The sequence below is a fragment of the Carya illinoinensis genome, chromosome 1 (genome assembly GCF_018687715.1).
Source record: "Carya illinoinensis cultivar Pawnee chromosome 1, C.illinoinensisPawnee_v1, whole genome shotgun sequence".
NCBI classification, from domain to species: Eukaryota; Viridiplantae; Streptophyta; class Magnoliopsida; order Fagales; family Juglandaceae; genus Carya; species Carya illinoinensis.
Genome location: NC_056752.1, coordinates 6,826,401 through 6,845,970, shown reverse-complemented (window position 1 = coordinate 6,845,970; position 19,570 = coordinate 6,826,401). Strand labels below are relative to the sequence as shown.

General features: G+C 36.3%; 2 protein-coding genes across 2 annotated transcripts; one reads left to right on the top strand and one right to left on the bottom strand.

Moving 5' to 3' along the window:
• Nucleotides 1–271: 271 nt before the first annotated feature.
• LOC122308244 (pheophytinase, chloroplastic) lies at nucleotides 272–9,718 on the bottom strand. The gene is made up of 7 exons (XM_043121457.1): nucleotides 9,387–9,718; nucleotides 9,202–9,303; nucleotides 8,968–9,106; nucleotides 3,698–3,868; nucleotides 2,634–2,874; nucleotides 1,186–1,277; nucleotides 272–735 (listed from the first exon to the last, which is right to left on the bottom strand). The coding sequence occupies exons 1-7, from the start codon at nucleotides 9,484–9,486 to the stop codon at nucleotides 462–464; spliced, it is 1,119 nt and encodes a 372-aa protein (XP_042977391.1). The 5' UTR covers nucleotides 9,487–9,718; the 3' UTR covers nucleotides 272–461.
• A 3,394-nt stretch (nucleotides 9,719–13,112) lies between these two features.
• LOC122308225 (phosphopantetheine adenylyltransferase) lies at nucleotides 13,113–17,597 on the top strand. The gene is made up of 6 exons (XM_043121428.1): nucleotides 13,113–13,327; nucleotides 14,518–14,589; nucleotides 15,897–15,956; nucleotides 16,337–16,431; nucleotides 17,040–17,109; nucleotides 17,244–17,597. The coding sequence occupies exons 1-6, from the start codon at nucleotides 13,208–13,210 to the stop codon at nucleotides 17,349–17,351; spliced, it is 525 nt and encodes a 174-aa protein (XP_042977362.1). The 5' UTR covers nucleotides 13,113–13,207; the 3' UTR covers nucleotides 17,352–17,597.
• Nucleotides 17,598–19,570: the final 1,973 nt, after the last annotated feature.

Here is a 19,570-nt window from a genome sequence, read left to right as displayed (position 1 = left end):
CGACATAAATTGCAAGTATTATTTGCAGCGATTTTTGGCTTTCACTGATTTTGCTTATAAGTGAATAAATAAATGCGACTAACGTCCGGCGCAGTAGAAATTGCTGAAAAAGAGCAATTGCAGCGATTTTAGGGGTTATTTACAGAAATTAATGGTGCTGGGAAAGACCATTTTTCTTGTAGTGTGCAATAGACTATAGTTAAGGGAACATAAAATAATGATACTAAACCTTTCCTTTTGTCTTAATGAGGGAATATTGATGACAAATTGATAAATAGCGAGGGAATATTTACTAGTAAAATCTCAGGGACATTGGAAGTGTAAAGCCATGAAATTTGTAGAGGTTACAGTGACTAGAGAGAGGCTTCAGCTGATAGCTAGACTTGACAATCAAATTACCAGTAAAACCTCAAGGGACAGTATAGTTTGAAGTATAAAGCTATATATGAAATTTGTAGAGGTTACAGTGACTGGGGGGAGGCTTCAGATGATAGACTTGACAACCAATCCAATAAAGCCCTGTTCACAAGCTCAGGAACTTCATCATGTGGACAGTGCCCGGCTTGTAAATTAACAAGAGATGTTTTGGTATAAAATTCCTTGATTCGGTTAGCCTTGGCAGGACCAACCCATGGGTCCAAGTCACCCCACACCAACAACAATGGGCAAGAGAGTTCACTCAACACACTGTCCAATGTGTATTTGCTTTGATTCATCATGAACCTCGTCATTAACCTGTGGGCAAAACATAATAGGACAGCATTAATAAAATGCAGAGAAAGCATTCGAGGGAGAACAAATAAGGAAACCTTTGTGTAGACCATGTTGAAGGCCAAGTAACTCTTCTTATCATTGGCATTGCTTTATAAACATACCCAACTATTCACTTTCACTGTAAAGAGAGAAAATGGACATCACCTTATTCATCAGGCAAGTTTCTAATTACTATCCTAACGTCGAGATTTTAACTGGGGATACAAATTACCAAAATTTGGTAGGCTAGGATACCAATTATCAGTTTTGGTACTTTATGGTGCAAAAAATGAATATATGATGTTGGTTTATGGGGCGCAAAACATAATTTTCCTTCTATTTATTATTTACTACAGCTCTCTAGGACCACTTGGAAAACACCTTAAAAGTTCTTATATATAAACAGGTAAAAGCACATATCTGCACAAGTACCTATAATATACTTCACTGGCATTGGGGTCAGCTGCTGGCCTTGATATTGATTCCACAAGATAGTCGTCCACATTGGAGGGATTTATGTACACCTGTGTCAGAAAAATGATGTATTCAGCATAATGTACAAATCCTACAACTTAGGAATACACTAATCACATGCTTTTAAATTTTAATCATATATATTAGGCTTCCAGCAATCACTTATACAGTCCAGATTAACCTAATACACGTCAGATATGAGACTCAATGTACATTCACACAGCTTTCTCACACCATACAACTTGAGATATGCCATAACTTGAAGACGTGCTAGCCACGTCTATATAATTTTCCCAAGGACAATTCATTATTGGACCACCCTTCAATCTCTTACATAGTCTAGAATGATTTGGCATACCCTTTTTTTTGGGGCCAAAAGGAGGGTGGCACCTCTGGCACTTTATTAAAAAAACCTCACTTGAAAAGATGGAAATAATACCCTTGATATGGAACATGACACATGACTTCATCACAATCCAAATCCTTGAGGTTCTATCCCCGGTCAAGCCTTTGATGTCCTTGTCAAACAACCTATGTCGATATTATCGCAAGTCATATTGTGTAATCACATTAGTTTCAGTACCCCTATTGTCACAACCCAGAGACATGCTAAACACATTTGCTCACTATCCAATCATAATCAGTCACTCTTATAGCCAAGATTGACTTATGACATGGGCGTCACACACACACACCCACTACATATTGCAGTAGCTTGGGTTCTGGGTTGAGTTCCAAATTGGATATGGAATTAGATTGCTTTGGGATAAATAAACAATTATAGGGAACTGTAATTGTGACTAGTCCTTCGGAGCATTGCACAATGTGGCTAAGATGTCCTTGGATCATAACAATTCTAATCAGAATCAATGTGGTAATGTTAAGAACTCATGTGAAGGAGATTATTGCCACACCCCATGTCTAGGATTTTGAATGTAAAGGCATTGTGTGGGCTTGTGCTAAGTTCTACATTGTGTGTGATTGACCAATTTTGGCTATATAATAGATTAACAGGAGCCTCAATCATAACTCTTTTGGGTTTTTTTGTGTAAATATGACTAATATGTCCCCAAATCATGGCAACAAATTCACAAAATAATTACGAACATAAGGCTGTGTGTGTAGTAAATCAAAATTTCAGGAAGCAGTACAACAGACTGAATTTTCAACTACAAGTTAGGTAATGTGAAGAAGCTGTGTATGATACTTTGAAAAAAAAAATAATCTTTACACAATCAAAATGGTAGATGTTTAACTAGTCATGCCCGAAATTAGCAAATAAAGTCGGAATTTACTCGCGGATCAATAGATATTCTGCTTATAGTGACGCAAATGATACATAAACTGCTGAGATACACAGCTTTGAAATAGAAAGCACTAGTTAAATTAGGGAGCAGGTGACATACACTCTTCAAGACAGATTCAATGCGAGCTGGTTGCTTTGCTTGCCAGAATAAGAATCCAAGAACTACACGCTGGATTATTTCCTTCAGTGGCTTTACAATAAACTTCTGTAAGACAGTTTCTTCAGACTCATCAGTTTTTCTATTAGCATTTCCAAACTGTCCTGCAGAATTCAGCAGTGCAACTCCGACAACTTGCTCAGGCAACCCCGTTGCTGCAACCAAAGCAGCAAAGCCTCCAAGGCTGAAAAATTACCATGATTTAAAAAATTTATCATTCTCAATGGCACCTATCTATAAGTAAAAGGAAAAATTCTAATTCTCACCAACAAACTATCTTCTCCTCAATTATCATTTCTCGATGTTGAGGAAATTACATTTTGTGCCACCACCTACCACCTATTCTTTAATGTGCACCATAAGCTAATAATAGGATTCAATGTGAATTTCAAACTACAAAAGTTGTAGTGTGTACCACAAATGACTAATAGGTTTTAACGGGCACTCTAAACTCTGAATTAATGACATATTAAAGAAATTGCATATTAAAACCTAGTTGTAGCTTAGGGTGCACATTGCAACTTTTCGTACTTTAGGCGGCATATTAAACCTATTGGTAGTTGAGGGTGCACACTCCTAATTAATCGTATACATTAAAAAATGAGTGGTGGTTCGGGGATGTAAAATGTAGTTTCACCTAAGTAAAATGATCAAAACTATTTATTAGTAATTGCAAGATAGAGATTAGAGGTGATTTGGATGCGTAATATTTTGTTTACCATGTAGATATTCTCCCTTCCCTTGTTCAAAATTGCGCAAGCTTAACTTACAAGACCGACATAAAATAAGAGTAGGGCAGTCACAAGTTTTCCAATAAAAGAGCAAAATCATTGAACCAGTCATAAATTTCATATGTGGTTAGACAATTTTTTATGACTGGTTCTTCACATAGAACCAGTCATAAAAAAACAACTGTGATCCCAAATCTCATGATGAATGTATGGAAGTTTCTATCACATAGAAATGAAAAGAAGATGCAAAAAGTTGCACTTATTCTTGGTCATTACCTGTTTCCAACCAAAACTGCAGGCTCCTTCACTATCTCCTTCAAAAAGTCCACTAATTGATCCCTCCATACCAAGGCATCGTACTCAATAATGGCCTTGTCACTCCACCCAAACCCTAACAAGTCTATAGCATAAACCTTGTACTTTTTGGCCAACTCGGGTATGTTGTACCTGCACACATGGATAAGAGGAAGAATTTTCATCATACATCTGAAGCCGATGGAACTTGTTATCATCCATAAAAGGGACAGAAGAAAGAACCTATGACTCCAACTCCCAACCAATCGTAAAAATGCAACTTCTATTAAGTTAGTAAGCCACGTGTAGAAGCCACGTGTAGAAGAGGTTTAGTTAAGTTAGTGTTAAGTTAGTTAGTTTGTATATAAATAGACTTGAACAGATTGTAACAGAGACGTAATTCATTTTTCAATACATTTTGGAATACATTTTCTCTTCCTTGCATATTCTGATATGGTATCAGAAGATGAAAACTCTGCTTCCGCAAACCCTATTTTCTCAAATCCTAATCGTACCAGTTCCTTTGTTGAAGATTTCTCAAATCCTTATTTTCTCCATCATGGAGAAAGCCCTGGATCTGTTTTGGTTTCTCAACCTCTTAATGGTGAGAACTATTATACTTGGAGTAGGTCGATGGTAATGGCTCTCAATGCCAAGAACAAGACGGGTTTTATTGATGGAACCTTTTCTTGTCCTGCAAATCGATCTGATTCTCTTTATGTTCAATGGTTTAGATGCAACAATATGGTTCTTTCTTGGATTTTAAACTCTCTTACGCAAGAGATTGCTGCAAGTGTTATCAGTTCCTCTATTGCTGCAGAGGTCTGGAACAACTTAAAGACTAGGTTTACGCAAGGTAATGGCCCGAGTCTTTTTCAACTCAAGAAAGATCTTTCGTCCTTAATTCAAGATCAAAGTTCAGTTAGTTTGTATTACACAAAACTCAAAGCTTTATGGGATGAATTCTCCAATGTTAAGCCTATTCCCAGTTGTATTTGTCAACCAAGTTGTTCGTGTGGAGCTTTGAAGACAGTCATTGATCAACATAATAATGAATATGTTGTTCAATTTCTAATGGGCCTTAATGATTCTTTTACACACATTCGGGGTCAAATTCTCCTAATGGATCCAATTCCATCCATTGACAGAGTTCTATCTCTTACTCTTCAAGAAGAGAAACAAAGGAAAGTTGTTGGATCTTCAATCTTGTCTGAATCTGCTGCTTTGTTTAGCAAGAATGTGGCCCCTGCATCGACTTCCTCAACTAATGTCAAGAATTATCAAAAATCAAGATCACGATCAGTTTGCACTCATTGTGGTCTCATTGGACATACGGTTGATAGGTGCTATAAACTACATGGATATCCTCCAGGGTATCGACACAATGCAAAGCCAAGAACACCTTATGTTAATCAAGTTTCAGCATCTTCGAATGGCTTTGATGAAGCATCTAATGGTCCAAACTCCACTCCTCCATTCCCCTTTACTCAAGAACAATGTAATCAACTTCTCTCATTTCTTCAAAACTCCTCACAACAACCAACAGCAATGAATGCTGTAGCAAATCCATTGAGTCTATCAGGTATAGTTAACTCACCTGATAATGTTCTCAAAAAGTCAAATTCTTGGATAGTTGATAGTGGTGCTACTGATCATATGGTCAGTTCCCTTTCGCATTTTACTACAACTATCTCTGTTGCAAATACTTCAGTAAAATTGCCTAATGGTGTCTGTGTTCCAGTAACACACATTGGAACAGTCAAATTATCAGAATCATTGATTCTTGATAATGTTTTGTATGTACCTTCCTTTTCTTTTAACCTCATATCAGTCAAAAAGCTTACTGAAAATTCATGTTGTTTTGTTTTTCTTGCTGATTTCTGTTTCATACAGGACCAACACTCTTGGAAGACGATTGGAGTGGCTAAACAAGTGGCTGGGTTATATTTGTTTCAAACATCTGATATACATTCTGCTGCTAATTCTAGTAAAATTTCTGTTGTCAATTCTACTGTAAACAACTCTTCTTTTGATCTATGGCATTTTAGGTTGGGCCATCCTTCCTTAAAAAGGATCCAAATAATTCACAAATTGTTTCCTGATGTCACTACTTCTTCCACTTTTGACTGTAATACTTGTCCATTGGCAAAACATAAAAGATTGCCATTTAATACGAGTGATTCTATCAGTAATAAAATTTTCGATTTAATTCATGTTGACATTTGGGGTCCCTTTGCTGTTGAATCTATCACTGGTTTCAGATATTTCCTTTCAATTGTTGATGATTGCTCACGATGTACTTGGGTATATCTAATGAAAAATAAATCTGACACTCAATTCCTTCTTCAGTCATTCTTTAATCTCATTGAGACTCAATTTGGTATTCATATCAAAGTTATTAGAACTGATAGGGGAAATGAGTTTCATATGTCAGATTTCTATGCTTCTAAAGGGGTAATTCATCAACAAACTTGTAGAGCTACACCTCAACAAAATGGTGTAGTTGAGCGTAAACATCAACATTTACTCAATGTGGCACGATCCCTCAGATTTCATGCCAATTTACCTCTCAATTTCTGGAGTGAGTGCATTTTAACAGCAGCTCATTTGATCAATAGAACTCCATCACCTTTGTTGTCAAATAAAACACCATATGAAATTCTATTTTCTAAGCCACCAAATTACTCAAATCTTAGAGTATTTGGTTGTCTATGTTTTGCATCAACTCTATCTCATAATCGCTCAAAGTTTGCACCTAGAGCTCACCCTTGTGTGTTCATTGGATATCCATATGGAACAAAAGGGTATAAACTCTATGATTTAGAAACCAATGTTATCTTTTTGTCCAGAGATGTTATATTTCGAGAATCTGTTTTTCCATTCAAAACAGGTTATGATCTTCCTACAAAATCAATTGTTCTACCTATACCACAAACAGATAATGCAACTTTTGATTATCCTCAAACTCAGACTACTTCTCATTCAATTCCAGAAAATTCTGAGTCAGTTTCTGTTTCAATTCCAGTTTCTTCACCATCAAATCCTGAGATAATTCCCTCAACTAGAAAGTCTACTAGAATACATAAGCAGCCATCTTATCTTGCAGATTATCATTGCAGCTTAGCCAAAACTGCAGAAGCCACTTCATCATCTAACTCGAGTGAAGGTTCATCCTCAGGTATTCCATATCCACTTTCTTCTTTTATATCATATTCCAATCTGTCTACCTCACATAGAGCTTTCACACTTGCTATATCCTCACATAAAGAACCCAATTCCTTTAGAGAAGCCATTAAACACAATCAGTGGTGTGATGCCATGGCTGCTGAAATCAAAGCTTTAGAAGATAATAAAACTTGGACACTTACTCATTTACCTCCTAACAAACATGCTATTGGATGTAAATGGGTTTATAAGGTGAAATACAACTCTAATGGATCTGTTGAAAGGTATAAAGCTCGATTAGTTGCTAAGGGCTATACACAGCAAGAGGGATTGGATTACATGGAGACTTTTTCACCAGTTGCAAAACTGGTTACTGTCAGGGTACTCTTAGCTATAGCCGCATCTAAAAACTGGTCATTGCACCAATTAGATGTCAACAATGCATTTTTGCATGGAGACTTAGAAGAAGAAGTTTATATGTCTCTTCCTCAAGGTTTTTATTGTAATCAAAATAGTGCTGCAGCCAAGGGGGAGTTCATGCCCACTGTCAAGTCAGACTATGCTAACCAGCTTGTATGCAAACTCAACAAATCTTTATATGGCCTAAAACAGGCATCAAGGCAGTGGTTTTCTAAGTTTTCCACTGCTCTGTTGAAACATGGTTTTATCCAATCCTCAGCTGATCCAACTTTGTTTACAACACAGAAAAACAGTTCATTCATTGCTCTGTTGGTGTATGTCGATGATATCATCATCGCCAGCAATGATGATTCAGCAGTAAGTGACTTAAAGATTTTTCTTCATTCTCAATTCAAGCTCAAAGATCTTGGAGCTTTGAAGTACTTTCTTGGTCTTGAAATTGCAAGATCAGCAAAAGGGATAGCTGTTTCACAGAGGAAGTATGCTTTAGAAATACTATCAGATTCAGGGTACCTAGCATCTAAACCTGCCTCATTTCCGATGGATCAAAATCTTAGACTCTCAAAAATAGAAGGAACACCTCTTGAAGATCCACTCTGTTACAGAAGATTAGTGGGTAGACTTGTTTATCTGACAATAACGAGACCAGATTTGTCATTTGCAGTTCAAATCTTAAGCCAGTATGTAGCAGCACCTACTGATGTTCATTTGGCAGCAGCTCATCGAGTGTTGAGATACATCAAACACAATCCTGGCCAAGGAATATTTTTCTCTTCATCAAGTGACTTGCAACTCAAGGCTTTTTGTGATGCAGACTGGGCTGCTTGTAGAGACACCAGGAAGTCAATCACCGGTTTTTGTATTTTCCTTGGACAATCACTTGTTTCATGGAAATCCAAGAAGCAGAACACGGTGTCTAGATCCACAGCAGAGGCTGAATATCGTGCGATGGCAACTACTACATGTGAAATAACGTGGCTGCAACACTTGCTCAAAGATCTGTCTATTTTCCAAACCAAACCAGCTTTGCTTTTTTGTGATAATGAGGCTGCTGTCCACATATCTGCCAACCCTGTTTTTCATGAACGAACTAAACATATTGACATAGATTGTCACATTGTTCGGGAAAAACTCTTGGCAGGAACCATGAAGACTTTGCATGTTTCATCCATTCATCAATTAGCAGATATACTAACTAAGCCTCTCGGTTTTAATTCTTTTTCTAGTATTCTTTCCAAGATGGGTGTCATTGACATTTACACTCCATCTTGAGGGGGAGTATTAAGTTAGTAAGCCACGTGTAGAAGCCACGTGTAGAAGAGGTTTAGTTAAGTTAGTGTTAAGTTAGTTAGTTTGTATATAAATAGACTTGAACAGATTGTAACAGAGACGTAATTCATTTTTCAATACATTTTGGAATACATTTTCTCTTCCTTGCATATTCTGATAACTTCACAACGAAATGTGGTTTAATCACATCATGATCTCACGTTACAGCAATATTATTCTCTATCTTCCACCTCACAAACCTGGGCGCACGCAAAGACACATGTATATGTATATTCCAGGGCAGAGTCGAAAGAGATGTATGCAATGATAAGCCTATTCAAAGCATCAGTACAATTGAAACAATGAAATGTGGAAATGTGAGCGTACTGAGAACACACCTCCAGTGAAATGCAGAAGCACCAAACCCATGAATAAGAACAACCGGAGACCCTTCTCCTTGCACCACATAATGTATTCTGTGACCCTGCCACGTCCAAAAATTGTACCCTTCTGGCTTGAATGGCAATCTCTCAACCCCTGTACAGAAATTCGACTTAAAGAAGTCCCATCTAATTAAGCACCCAGAATTTTCAAATCAAATCTATATGACAAAAACAAAAGAAAAAAAATACCTTGAACGGGTTCGGTTATCAAAGACGAGCCCATGACCGAAACTCCCGAAGCCACAATTCCTTTGAAAGCGAAGCCCCTCCTGTTCAACTCACATTTGCTTCCTTGAAATACAGAAAGGTAATCAAACAAGTTTTTAGTTAGTGAATTGAAGAAGTAAAAGAGACAGAGAGAGTAGTGGGCTTACGGTGCTGATATATTGGGGCGGGGGCGATTAATCTGTTGGGGAAGGGGTTGAACAGTCTTGTTCTGAGGGAAGGGGATAAAGCATAGGAAGTAGAAGACATTGAAGCTTTAAAGACTAATAATAGTGGAGAAACCTCTGGTAAACCCTGGAAATAAATGGAAGATGGTTGAAACTTAGCAGAGAAGCGTATAGTAATAGAGATGAATGATTCTTGGAGTGGAGATACGCTCTCAGCCCGCCATTTTTGTGGCTGGCGGACGTTCGGCCTTTGGGCGTTGTGGCCGACTCCAGTCCAAGCCAATCTGGGATTGATTTATCTTTTTTCTACCTTTTCTTTTCTCAAATCCAATATGAATTGTTTTCAATTTGGATTCAGGAATTTTTGGTTAACAAAACCTTTTATCTTAATCTTTTTGTCCAATTTAAATAAGCAATATGTTAATTTTATTAAAAAATAGCCACATCTGTTAAGGCTGACTGAAAATTCTCAAGAATTGTCATGATTTTCACTAGCCATGTACTAAGATCCTTTTATTAACATTATAAATATATGTTGTTACTTTTATAAATAATTCTTTAATTAATAAAATATTTCGTCTCATCTTATTTAAACTGTGTAAATAAATGATGCTTAAATATTTCTAAATTACTTTTTGTTTCTGGGTTTTTTTCTGTGATTATCGCAATGGCATCCGACTATTTAATTTTCTGATTAATTTATATAATTAAAGATTATTTATAAACGTGGGTTATCTGTAAGATTTGTATATGAGAAGGCATGATAGTTAGATTCCATTTCTTATATATTTTTCGTTGCTACATGTTTTAAAGCATTCAATGTTAGTTTTCTCAAGGATGATATCAAACTATCATACCTATGTAGTTGCCTACCATCGGTGATTTGGTTCAAGACCCATTTTCATTAAATTGATATTTTATTTTTAAGTAAAATCAACATGATTTTATTTTAGTTGCTTATAGACATGAGTATGCATTAAGCTTGCAAGATTAAAAAAATATCAAAAAATATATATATTTTTTTATAACTTTTATATGTGGCAAACTATAGAAAATGTTAATTTTGCTGCTCAAAAATATTTTTATAATTTGTTGTCCATTTTAAATTTTTGGTTCTACCCTTTTTCAAGAAAAAATTATTTATCATCCTTTATTTTATTATTTTTCATCATTATATGACGTGATATTAAATGAATGGAAACTATTTATTATATTTTACTTGTAAACTTATTATATAATGTCACGTTATGAAATAATGAAAGGGTTATAAGAATTAAGATAATGAGTAGTATTGCTCAAAAACTAATATGGGGATTGTTGCATAGGATACTAATGCCACTTATTAGTCTTTGATTGGCTGACAAGTGCCACGTGGCAGTCTTATTGTTAGTTTTTTTTTTTTTTATCAAAAATTAATGAAATTACTTAATTTTAACTTTGTTGATTGTCATATACAAATGTTGCCAAAATTAAAAATTGCGATCTCGTTTTATGACTGAGTTTTGATCTATCCTCTACTAAACATCTACCGGCTATGATTCTATCATCTTTAGACTTAGATCCTATTAATTGGATCTTTATTGTGAATGTTTATAATGACATGATAAAAAATGGAAAATGCTTCTCTTACTGGTGGTGGTTAGCGCGGAAAGTTATCGTTGTGATTTTTTTATTATTATTTTACTTAATAATTAAGTAAGCGTTTTTTAATAATATTATAATTTTTTTAATATTAAAATGTGTAGAGAAAATATGTAAATAAAATAAAATAAAATAACTCTAAACTAGCAGGAGCTCCCAGGGTGGGAGTAGTACCACCCATAAAAAAATTATGATGCATAATACCATTTTTGTTTTTGATTTTTTAAAGTTTATCCCCAAATTTAAAAATATAAAGTTGGGAAGGTACAAACATATCAAGTTAGCTTTAGAGAAGTGATAAATTAAAAAAAAAATCATTAACCGAAATTATTTAATCTAATTCGTCATATTTAAGTTATAGAAAAAAAAAACTATATAATCTTACGTATCATATTAATTTAAGAATGTATTTTTACACAATCATTTTGTGTAGAGCTGAGTAGCTCTCCACCCTACCACACCTTGCTCGACATCTGTCTAATCAAGGTCAGGCTCGGGCTCGAACTTGGATTGGGGCTGGACCAAGCCTACTCGGAGATTATCCCATTTTTAAAAGACGAGGTCGTTTGATGTTGTTTCATGCTTAGGTTTAATTGTCCCCCATATTTCTTCCTTTCCCTCCTCTCCTTTTTCTTTCTAGAGCATTAATAGTGGGCTCAACAAAGTTAAAATATAACCAAAGAATAGCCAAAATGTGAAAAAAAAATCCTACTCAACAAAGCTACAGTAAATTTAGCTTTCAATCAAATGAATGGCCAAATTTATTGAGCCAACTTCACTAGCTAAATATTATTTTTGGAGTAAAATAATTATTCCCGCAAAACCCAATTCTCTCCCGCCTCTGCCTTTCCCTTTCATTTCCCTCACTCCCTCACTGTAAATCAGAAACTTCGAAACCCATCTCCCAACCGAACCTAGCCGCAGCACCTCACCCAGCCGCAGCACCGGACCCAGCCGCAGCACCGAACGAACCGAACCTCACTCTCTCCGTTGTCTCCCAGCTACAGCACCGAAGGAGCTCAACGTTCTAGCACCGGACGGAACTCTCTCCGTTGTCTCCCAGCTGCAGCACCGAACGACGACGCCACTCCGAGTTTAAAGAGCACCGGTGAGCCTCTGAACGTCGGTGAGCTCTGTTTTGTTTTTTTTTTTTTTTGTTTTTTGATGCAATTTCTTTTGATTTTCTTGTGATGCAATTTCCTTTTTTTTTTTTTTTTATGCGATTTCTTGATGTAATTCTCAAGCTTTGATTTATTTATTTTTGAATTCTCAACTGAAATTTTTTCAGATGCGATTTCTGGAATTCATGCTGCCATCGAGTTACTGTTTTTTTTTTTTTCTTAATTCTCAAGCTTATTTTGAATTCCTGGATGTGATTTTGGTGTAATAAATTTGATAAAAGCATTACTGATGAAAATACTAGTGGTGTATTATACTAACCGAATAGTGAAAATACTAGCCGTTGGAGAAATTATAATTAGAATTAAAATATATAAAAAATTTAAAATCAATATTTTAATAGAATAATAAAAGATTTGTTGAACCTACTATTTGATATTATAAAAAATGACTAGTTAAAATTTATAAAAGTAAATTTTTTAGCTAAATTTTAGTTAAAGAATATTAATGCTGTTAGCCTGTCTTCTTGCACATGTTGTCTCTCCTGAGTCTCCTCATCTCTCCTATTCTTTTCTCTTTACTAATATTTCATTTTGTGTGCCAAACATTTATCTTAACTTTAAGACCTTTAATATTAAAATAGTTCATCTAAATAAGTACATTTTTTTTTTGTAAAATTCACTTATTTTTTTCATTGGGTAAGAAATTTATAGAATAAAAAATTATATATAATGTATAATATAAAAATGATGAATACAAAGGTTTAGTCCGATCATATAAAGTTAAATTAAGAATTCTTTTTTTTTTTTTAAATTAAAAAAATTATAAAATTGATTCAAAATGTCCAGATTCTTTGAACCTTAATATCGTCGTACCAAACAGGTAACGCTACGCAACTTCTCAAAAGATATCCAAAAAATATGTAATAAATTATTAATATTCCTAGAAAGTAGTTGGGCTTCCATAGGCCGGACCCGCAAACGACAACAGCTTCGGGCTTTTTTAGGCCTCCTGTCTGAGCCGGAGAGAGAGCTGCTAAAGCAATGTCGTTTCCAGAGTCGCCGGTGGCGAAGTCTGAGATTTCTCCGGCGAATTCATATGCAGCTTTGGTTCTGGGCGGTACCTTTGATCGTTTACATGAAGGCCACCGTCTCTTTCTCAAGGTCCCAAATCTCTCTCTGTAGTTACCATCGTCGATTAATTCATGTTTTGGCCTTTGCGCTATTTTGTTTGTGCTATATGTACCTTTTCAAAAACTATATAGCAACGTACCTTCCTCCGACGATGCTCGATTAACACGAAATCCATTGGCCACGTCGCATGCCGGCGACAACTCTCGTGGGTCAAACCCCACTCTCATCCGCTATAGTGTGTCGGAAAAGATCCTACATATTCGAGTGCAACCTGACATCTAATTCCCCAAAAACCCGCTGCTTCTCTTCCTAGACCGTACGCTTCTGTCCGCCTAGGCCTAGCTATTCTTCTTTCACGCCCAACTCACTCCACAAACCAAACCCCCACAACCCCCCCCCCCCCCCCCCCCCCCCCCCCCCCCCCCCCCCCCCCCTCTCTTCCCTCTTCCTCTCTTTTCTCTTGTGCAATCTCTCGCGGCGGCACTTAATCGAACACCTCAGGGACATTTTTTTCTTACACCAACCAGGCGGTTCTTATTTTTGCTATTGTTATCAAATTTTTATTGGTGGGGAGTTAACATCAATAGTTATTTAAAGTAAAATACTTCTATTTTTCTTTTTCCTTTTTTGCGAAATTTGTTGTTTGTTTATTTTTTTAGTCTAAAATTTTATATTGGTTTCTGGGTGATTCTCAAATTCTGAACTTCTGTGAGAAGCATTGCGACCAATTGCCTGTGTGAATCTGCATTGAGTTCCTGACGTTGCTAATCATTAATTGCTTCAGCAATCAGCATTATGAATTACATCCATCTTGTATGGTATAGTATTCATTTAGCACCACACTAGTGTACTATACGAAACCAAGACTTAGTTATTCCTTGAAGAGATGTCTGGACCACTTTCTGGTTTCTAATCCGTGGAGATGGAACGATGTTTTTCTATTTTGTGCGGGTAATTTGGACATTTTAAAGATTGGATATGAGTTTCAGTTGCTTAGGCATTAGCATACACAAACAGCATTTGTTGGTCAACTTTTTATATCTTTCCGTTGAATCGCACGGTCAAAGTACCTTGCTACCATTCTTTCAATTGGACTCAATTAAGCAAATTGACAGTTGGGGACATTTTAAATTGGGGGTTAGTTAATGTGATAAGAGTAATTTATCTATGTTGTTATTTTGCATTTGGTGATGTTGAAGAGGATGAAATTTGTAAATTAGGCAGCGGCAGAGCTGGCAAGGGAACGGATAGTGGTTGGAGTTTGTGATGGGCCTATGTTGTCTAACAAACAGGTAATTTTATTTTGCTTTATGCTTCTATTGGAGCTGTGGCTTAATATGCTTGTACGGACTGACCTTTTTTTTTGTGTCTGTGTGTGTATTTTATGTATTGCCTTCATAGTTATTTATGCTAACCTAGCAACGTAACTGGTTTTCTGGGGCAGTTTGAGTTCTGGTTCATGTTGCATTTAGCAATTTTATCTCAACCAGCTACATTCTTTATAAAATTTGCATAGAGTTTGTAAATCAATTTGAGTTCTCTCTGTCATGAGCAATGCTTTCACCGTTATTGGGAGATGAGGAAATATTGCATCCAAAATACTTGATGTTTTTTAAGGATTTGAAAGGGGCCCATTCATTTTGCATTTAACAATTGTACCATAAGCAGCTTTTTGAGATTTGCATAGGTTTGTAAATCTATTTGAGCTCACTATGTCATGAGCAATGCTTTATCTCTCAAATAATGTAGATCTCATGCTGTCGTTACCTTTATTGTGAGATGAGGAAATATCACTTCCAAAGTATTTGATAGTTTTTGAAGATTATAAAGATGCCCATTCACAGTAATTGATGATTTTTTTGGTAGCTCATGTTTTGTGTCTTGGTGACACTTAGGAATTGTGTGATGGCCCAAAAGAAAGAAAGGGTAACAGGCAGCATGCACCTTTGAATTTTATCATGGTGACTAGGCTTTCTGTTAGATTAAGGGTCAACTAGATTTGCAATTTCTAACTTTTTTTTAATACTTCTTTTTGTTATAATGTTTATTTATTTATCAGATGAATATCCCTTTTTCTATTTTATTTATTAACCAACAGAAGATTTATACCACAAATCAAATCAAAGATTTTTTTACTTATAAAAAAAGTCTGCGATATTTTTCGTGTTAAAAATATTCTATTAGCAATTCATGTATCATATGTGGTAATTAGCTGCCTCTTAGTGTGAGCTCACAATCCACAGGAACAAAAGTTGTTTTCCTTGCAATAGCCATATTTTACATTAAATGTAGAAATAGGTGTTAGGTTACTCACTGTGCTTTGCCTTGTTACTTGTCTCAATAAAATTTTCTTTTTCATCAAAAAAAGGAAATAGGTGTTAGGTTGCGTGTCTGAGTATACCCCAGAAGATAAGCTGGCCTCTTTTATTGCAAATTTTATTTATTTTTTTCAAGAAGCATGTAGCTAGTATTTGCTTGTTAGGAACGACTTTGTAGTAGAGACTTTGTTGATGACAACCTTCGCCCATATTTCTGCGCTGACATTTCATCTGAACGGTAGAGATGATATGATTTATTATCTTTCTTCCCTGTTTTGCAGTTCTCAGATTTAATACAGTCCATCGAGGAGAGGATCCATAATGTTGAAAAATTTATTAAGGTATTTAATACAATATGCATGTTCATATGGGCTACATAGGAATGTATATATATTGTAGCTAAGATGGTGGACTGAGTAGGTTCATGTTTCCATCAACTGTTGCCATGTTCTCCTGTATATGGCTACCTGGGAAGTGTCTGAAAGCTGGATGTCTGTATTAGCTAGTCATTAAGGGATAAAAGGTAAAGATGGAGCTTGAATTTTATTCTGGTGGAAGTAATTGAACTGAAAATTTCCCTGTGATTGGACAGACCATCGGGCCCGCCACCCCAAACACAAAATATCAAAAAATTTCCCGTAATGTTTCTAACAGGATAACTATGTACTTTTCTTTTACAATGATAGTTTCAATTCTCATTTTCATGCATATATGTGTGCAGTCTATTAAGCCGGAGCTGGTAGTTCAAGTTGTGCCTATCACTGACCCATATGGCCCTTCAATTGTAGATGAAAAATTGGAGGCTATTGTTGTCAGGTTTGTTATTTATGAATATATATATATATATTGCATCTATTGTTCTAAAATAAGGCCTTAGCTTAATATTTTATTTGAAAAACCATCTGAAGGCTATTTAAATGCCTCTAGTTTTTGACAAGTCTGTTTCTTTCTCACTTTTGTACATGGATGTGCTACTATCGAGTTGAACTAGGAGTCCTGTTAGGAAGCACCTCATTTGGCAACCATATTTGCCCAAATTGACACAGATTATTTTTCTTTTCAAAACTTGGATTTCTCTTAGATGAAATTTCATCTAAGAAAATTCTAAATTTTGAAAAAAGAATTAAGAAAGAAAATTGATTGCTTTGGTCCAATATGGTTGTCAAATGGGCTGCTTTAGTCTCACTTTCCTTGTTCTAGATGATTGCCTCTTTGGACGATTACAAAATCTCTGGCTCTGAACCTGGCTTGGTGGGGAAATTTCTTTGGTCCATTGTTCTAGAGACCTTTGTGATATTCATCAATTGTGGGAAAGGAAGAATGAAAGAAACAGTCAGTGTTACATCGATCTACCTTGGTTTCAATAATCTTCTAATAAAGTGGTAGCAGATAAGTCTTGATTACTAGATTTGATTTTCTGGCAGCAAGGAAACATTACCAGGTGGACTTTCGGTTAATAAAAAGAGAGCTGACAGGGGCCTATCACAACTAAAGGTTTGAGTTTCCAGTTTCAGTGTTGATTCTTGTAGAAAATTCTGAAAACGAGATATGTCATCAATCTATATTCTTCTTGATTCCTTGAAAAACTGTCCAAAAACAAAGGCCTTAGCATCATAGATCTATTGCAGATTGAAGTTGTAGATCTGGTTTCTGAAGAATCTAGTGGAGAGAAAATTAGTTCAACGACATTAAGGAAGCTTGAGGCTGAGAAGGCCAAGAAACAACAGGCGGAGTAAATTAGGGACATGAAGAATCTGCTTGCGACTGGTTGAGTTCAATAACGTAGAGGAAACCTGTGTCGGAGAAGTCCAGGAAACAACAGCTAAACGTGTTTCTTTGTTGGAGTTTATTTTTTATTAGAGTACCCGGTAATAATGTTGGTATATGATCCCTGCATTTCGAGAAAACTTGAATACACTGTAGACTTGCCAAATGTTCAGGGATTTCATTAAAAAAAATTTACACGCCGCTTTAAAAGCAAAGACAGCATTTTTCCAACGTAGCCTGCGGGCGGCTGAGATGTCTTATAAATTAGTTGGTTGTTGGAACCCAAACAATGTTTAGTGATCCCAACTACCCTAAACAAGATCAGCCTACTACATTGGAAGCATAAGACATAACTTTTAACCTGTAAATAATAATAGAAAACCATTGGTCTTTTGTCAATAATAAAATGCTTGCAAGTAAAAAAAATTTATGTATACATATATATATATATATATATTAAATGATCAAATTAATTCGACATATGGTGACGTGGCTTCATAGAAAGAAAAAAAGATGCTTTGAGAATTATATAGGTAACAAATTACTCGCCAAAAGTCCCATAATATTATGTAAACTCAGACATAGGGAGGAGAAAGCGAAGATCTTTGGAATTTGATGAGCGGAAGAGAAGTCATCGATTCCGGATTCATCCAAAGTTTTGAGGAAAGGCACTTTGTAAGGAAGCTGCTAGTTATGTGGAAATATTCAATGAAAATTTGCAAGAACAGATGGAAGAAAGGATAATCTCATAAGCTTGGGATTGATTCGAGGTGGAAATTCTGCATTAGGATAATTGTTCTTAATTCTACTACTGATATACGGGATGACAATTCCTTTCAGGAAAACAAAATAATAGTAAAATACAAAAATGATAGGAATGATCGGAATCCTATAAGAACGTGTGCCCATTGTTGGTAACTAAGTGCTGCTACTAGAATAGCATCCAAAACGACCTTGTATTAGACTTTCTTTAATCACCTCGTTCGTTCCTGCCATAAGACCCAAACGTTGTGTTGCGTGCCAAGTCCTCTTCACCCAAACGACACAGCACCATCCATTAATCCAAATGCCGCATCACGACAGGATTATAACAATCTCATTCCCTTAAAGAATCTTGCCTACCGGGTGTGGGTAAAGTTCCCTTAGTTTCCAGAGAGATTCCCAGTTGTTGTTGTCTGAGGTTGTTTCTGCCCACTTAATGAGGACTTTGGTTGCTGGTCGATTTCCACGGTGGACAAGGCGTCTGTCAACAATTAACTCTGGTTTAGGCCTTATGTCCCCATCTTTCTTCACTGACAGTAGGGTGGGAATCAACAGGCTGTTGTTTCCCAGTGTTCTCTTGGGGCAAGAGACATGTAAGACAGAGTTGATCTTTGCTTCAAGGGGTAGATCCAGGTGATATCCGACAGAGCCAAGCTTTTGGAGGATCTGGAAAGGGCCATAAAAGTGCGGCGACAGTTCCAAGTTGTGACGAAGGGCCATGGAAGTTTGCCTATAAGGCTGCAATCGCAAGAACACCCAATCTCCAACAGCAAAGTCATGCTCGGTTCTTCTTTTATCAATTATCAACGCAAGTCTTCATTCTCTCTTGAGCAAGTGTGAGGTTTTCCTTGAGTAGCCCTCTTATTTGTTCTCTGCTTCTTAGGGTTTGATCGACTGCTGGATTAGTGTTATGAATCCCAAAAGTGGGTTGGGCTTGATGTCCAACTTAGTTGTTACATTTTACTTTAATTGAGTTGTTAAAGTTGTTTAGTGGCCCATGGCCTAGTTAATGTTACTAGGCCTGCAACTCGAGTAAACCGACTTGTGTTTTGGTCTGATCCAGTCCGACCCGACTTCTAGGCTAAGTAAAATCGATCCGATCTGATCCATGTCGGGTCAACCCGGTTTCTCTTTAGAACTCTTACTCTGTTACTCAGAAAATCCATATTCGGTTCCTCATTTACTCTTGCTACTTCTAGCTCTCTGGGTTGCCCTTCCTTCATCTGGGTTCTTAGACACTCCTTCTCGCACATCATCTTCGTACTCGTCGCTTTAAGAAACTCATCAAATGTCATTTTCTGCGAGGCCTTGGAGATCCCGTCACCACGTCGCTTCTTCACCATGTTCCATTAACAATCTCTAATTTGGTTTTGCTGCGTAAAATTTGTAGCCTCCTGTTCTGCCACTATATCTATTACATCGATTC

Coding starts and splice junctions, on each gene's coding strand:
- LOC122308244 (XM_043121457.1), bottom strand. CDS start 9,486: ATGTCTTCTACTTCCTATGCTTTATCCCCTTCCCTCAGAACAAGACTG. Junction 9,107..9,201: donor GATAACCGAACCCGTTCAAG/GTATTTTTTTTC, acceptor ATTTCTGTACAG/GGGTTGAGAGATTGCCATTC. Junction 3,869..8,967: donor GCTTCTGCATTTCACTGGAG/GTGTGTTCTCAG, acceptor CCATGTGTGCAG/GTACAACATACCCGAGTTGG.
- LOC122308225 (XM_043121428.1), top strand. CDS start 13,208: ATGTCGTTTCCAGAGTCGCCGGTGGCGAAGTCTGAGATTTCTCCGGCG. Junction 13,328..14,517: donor GCCACCGTCTCTTTCTCAAG/GTCCCAAATCTC, acceptor TTTGTAAATTAG/GCAGCGGCAGAGCTGGCAAG. Junction 16,432..17,039: donor TTGGAGGCTATTGTTGTCAG/GTTTGTTATTTA, acceptor ATTTTCTGGCAG/CAAGGAAACATTACCAGGTG.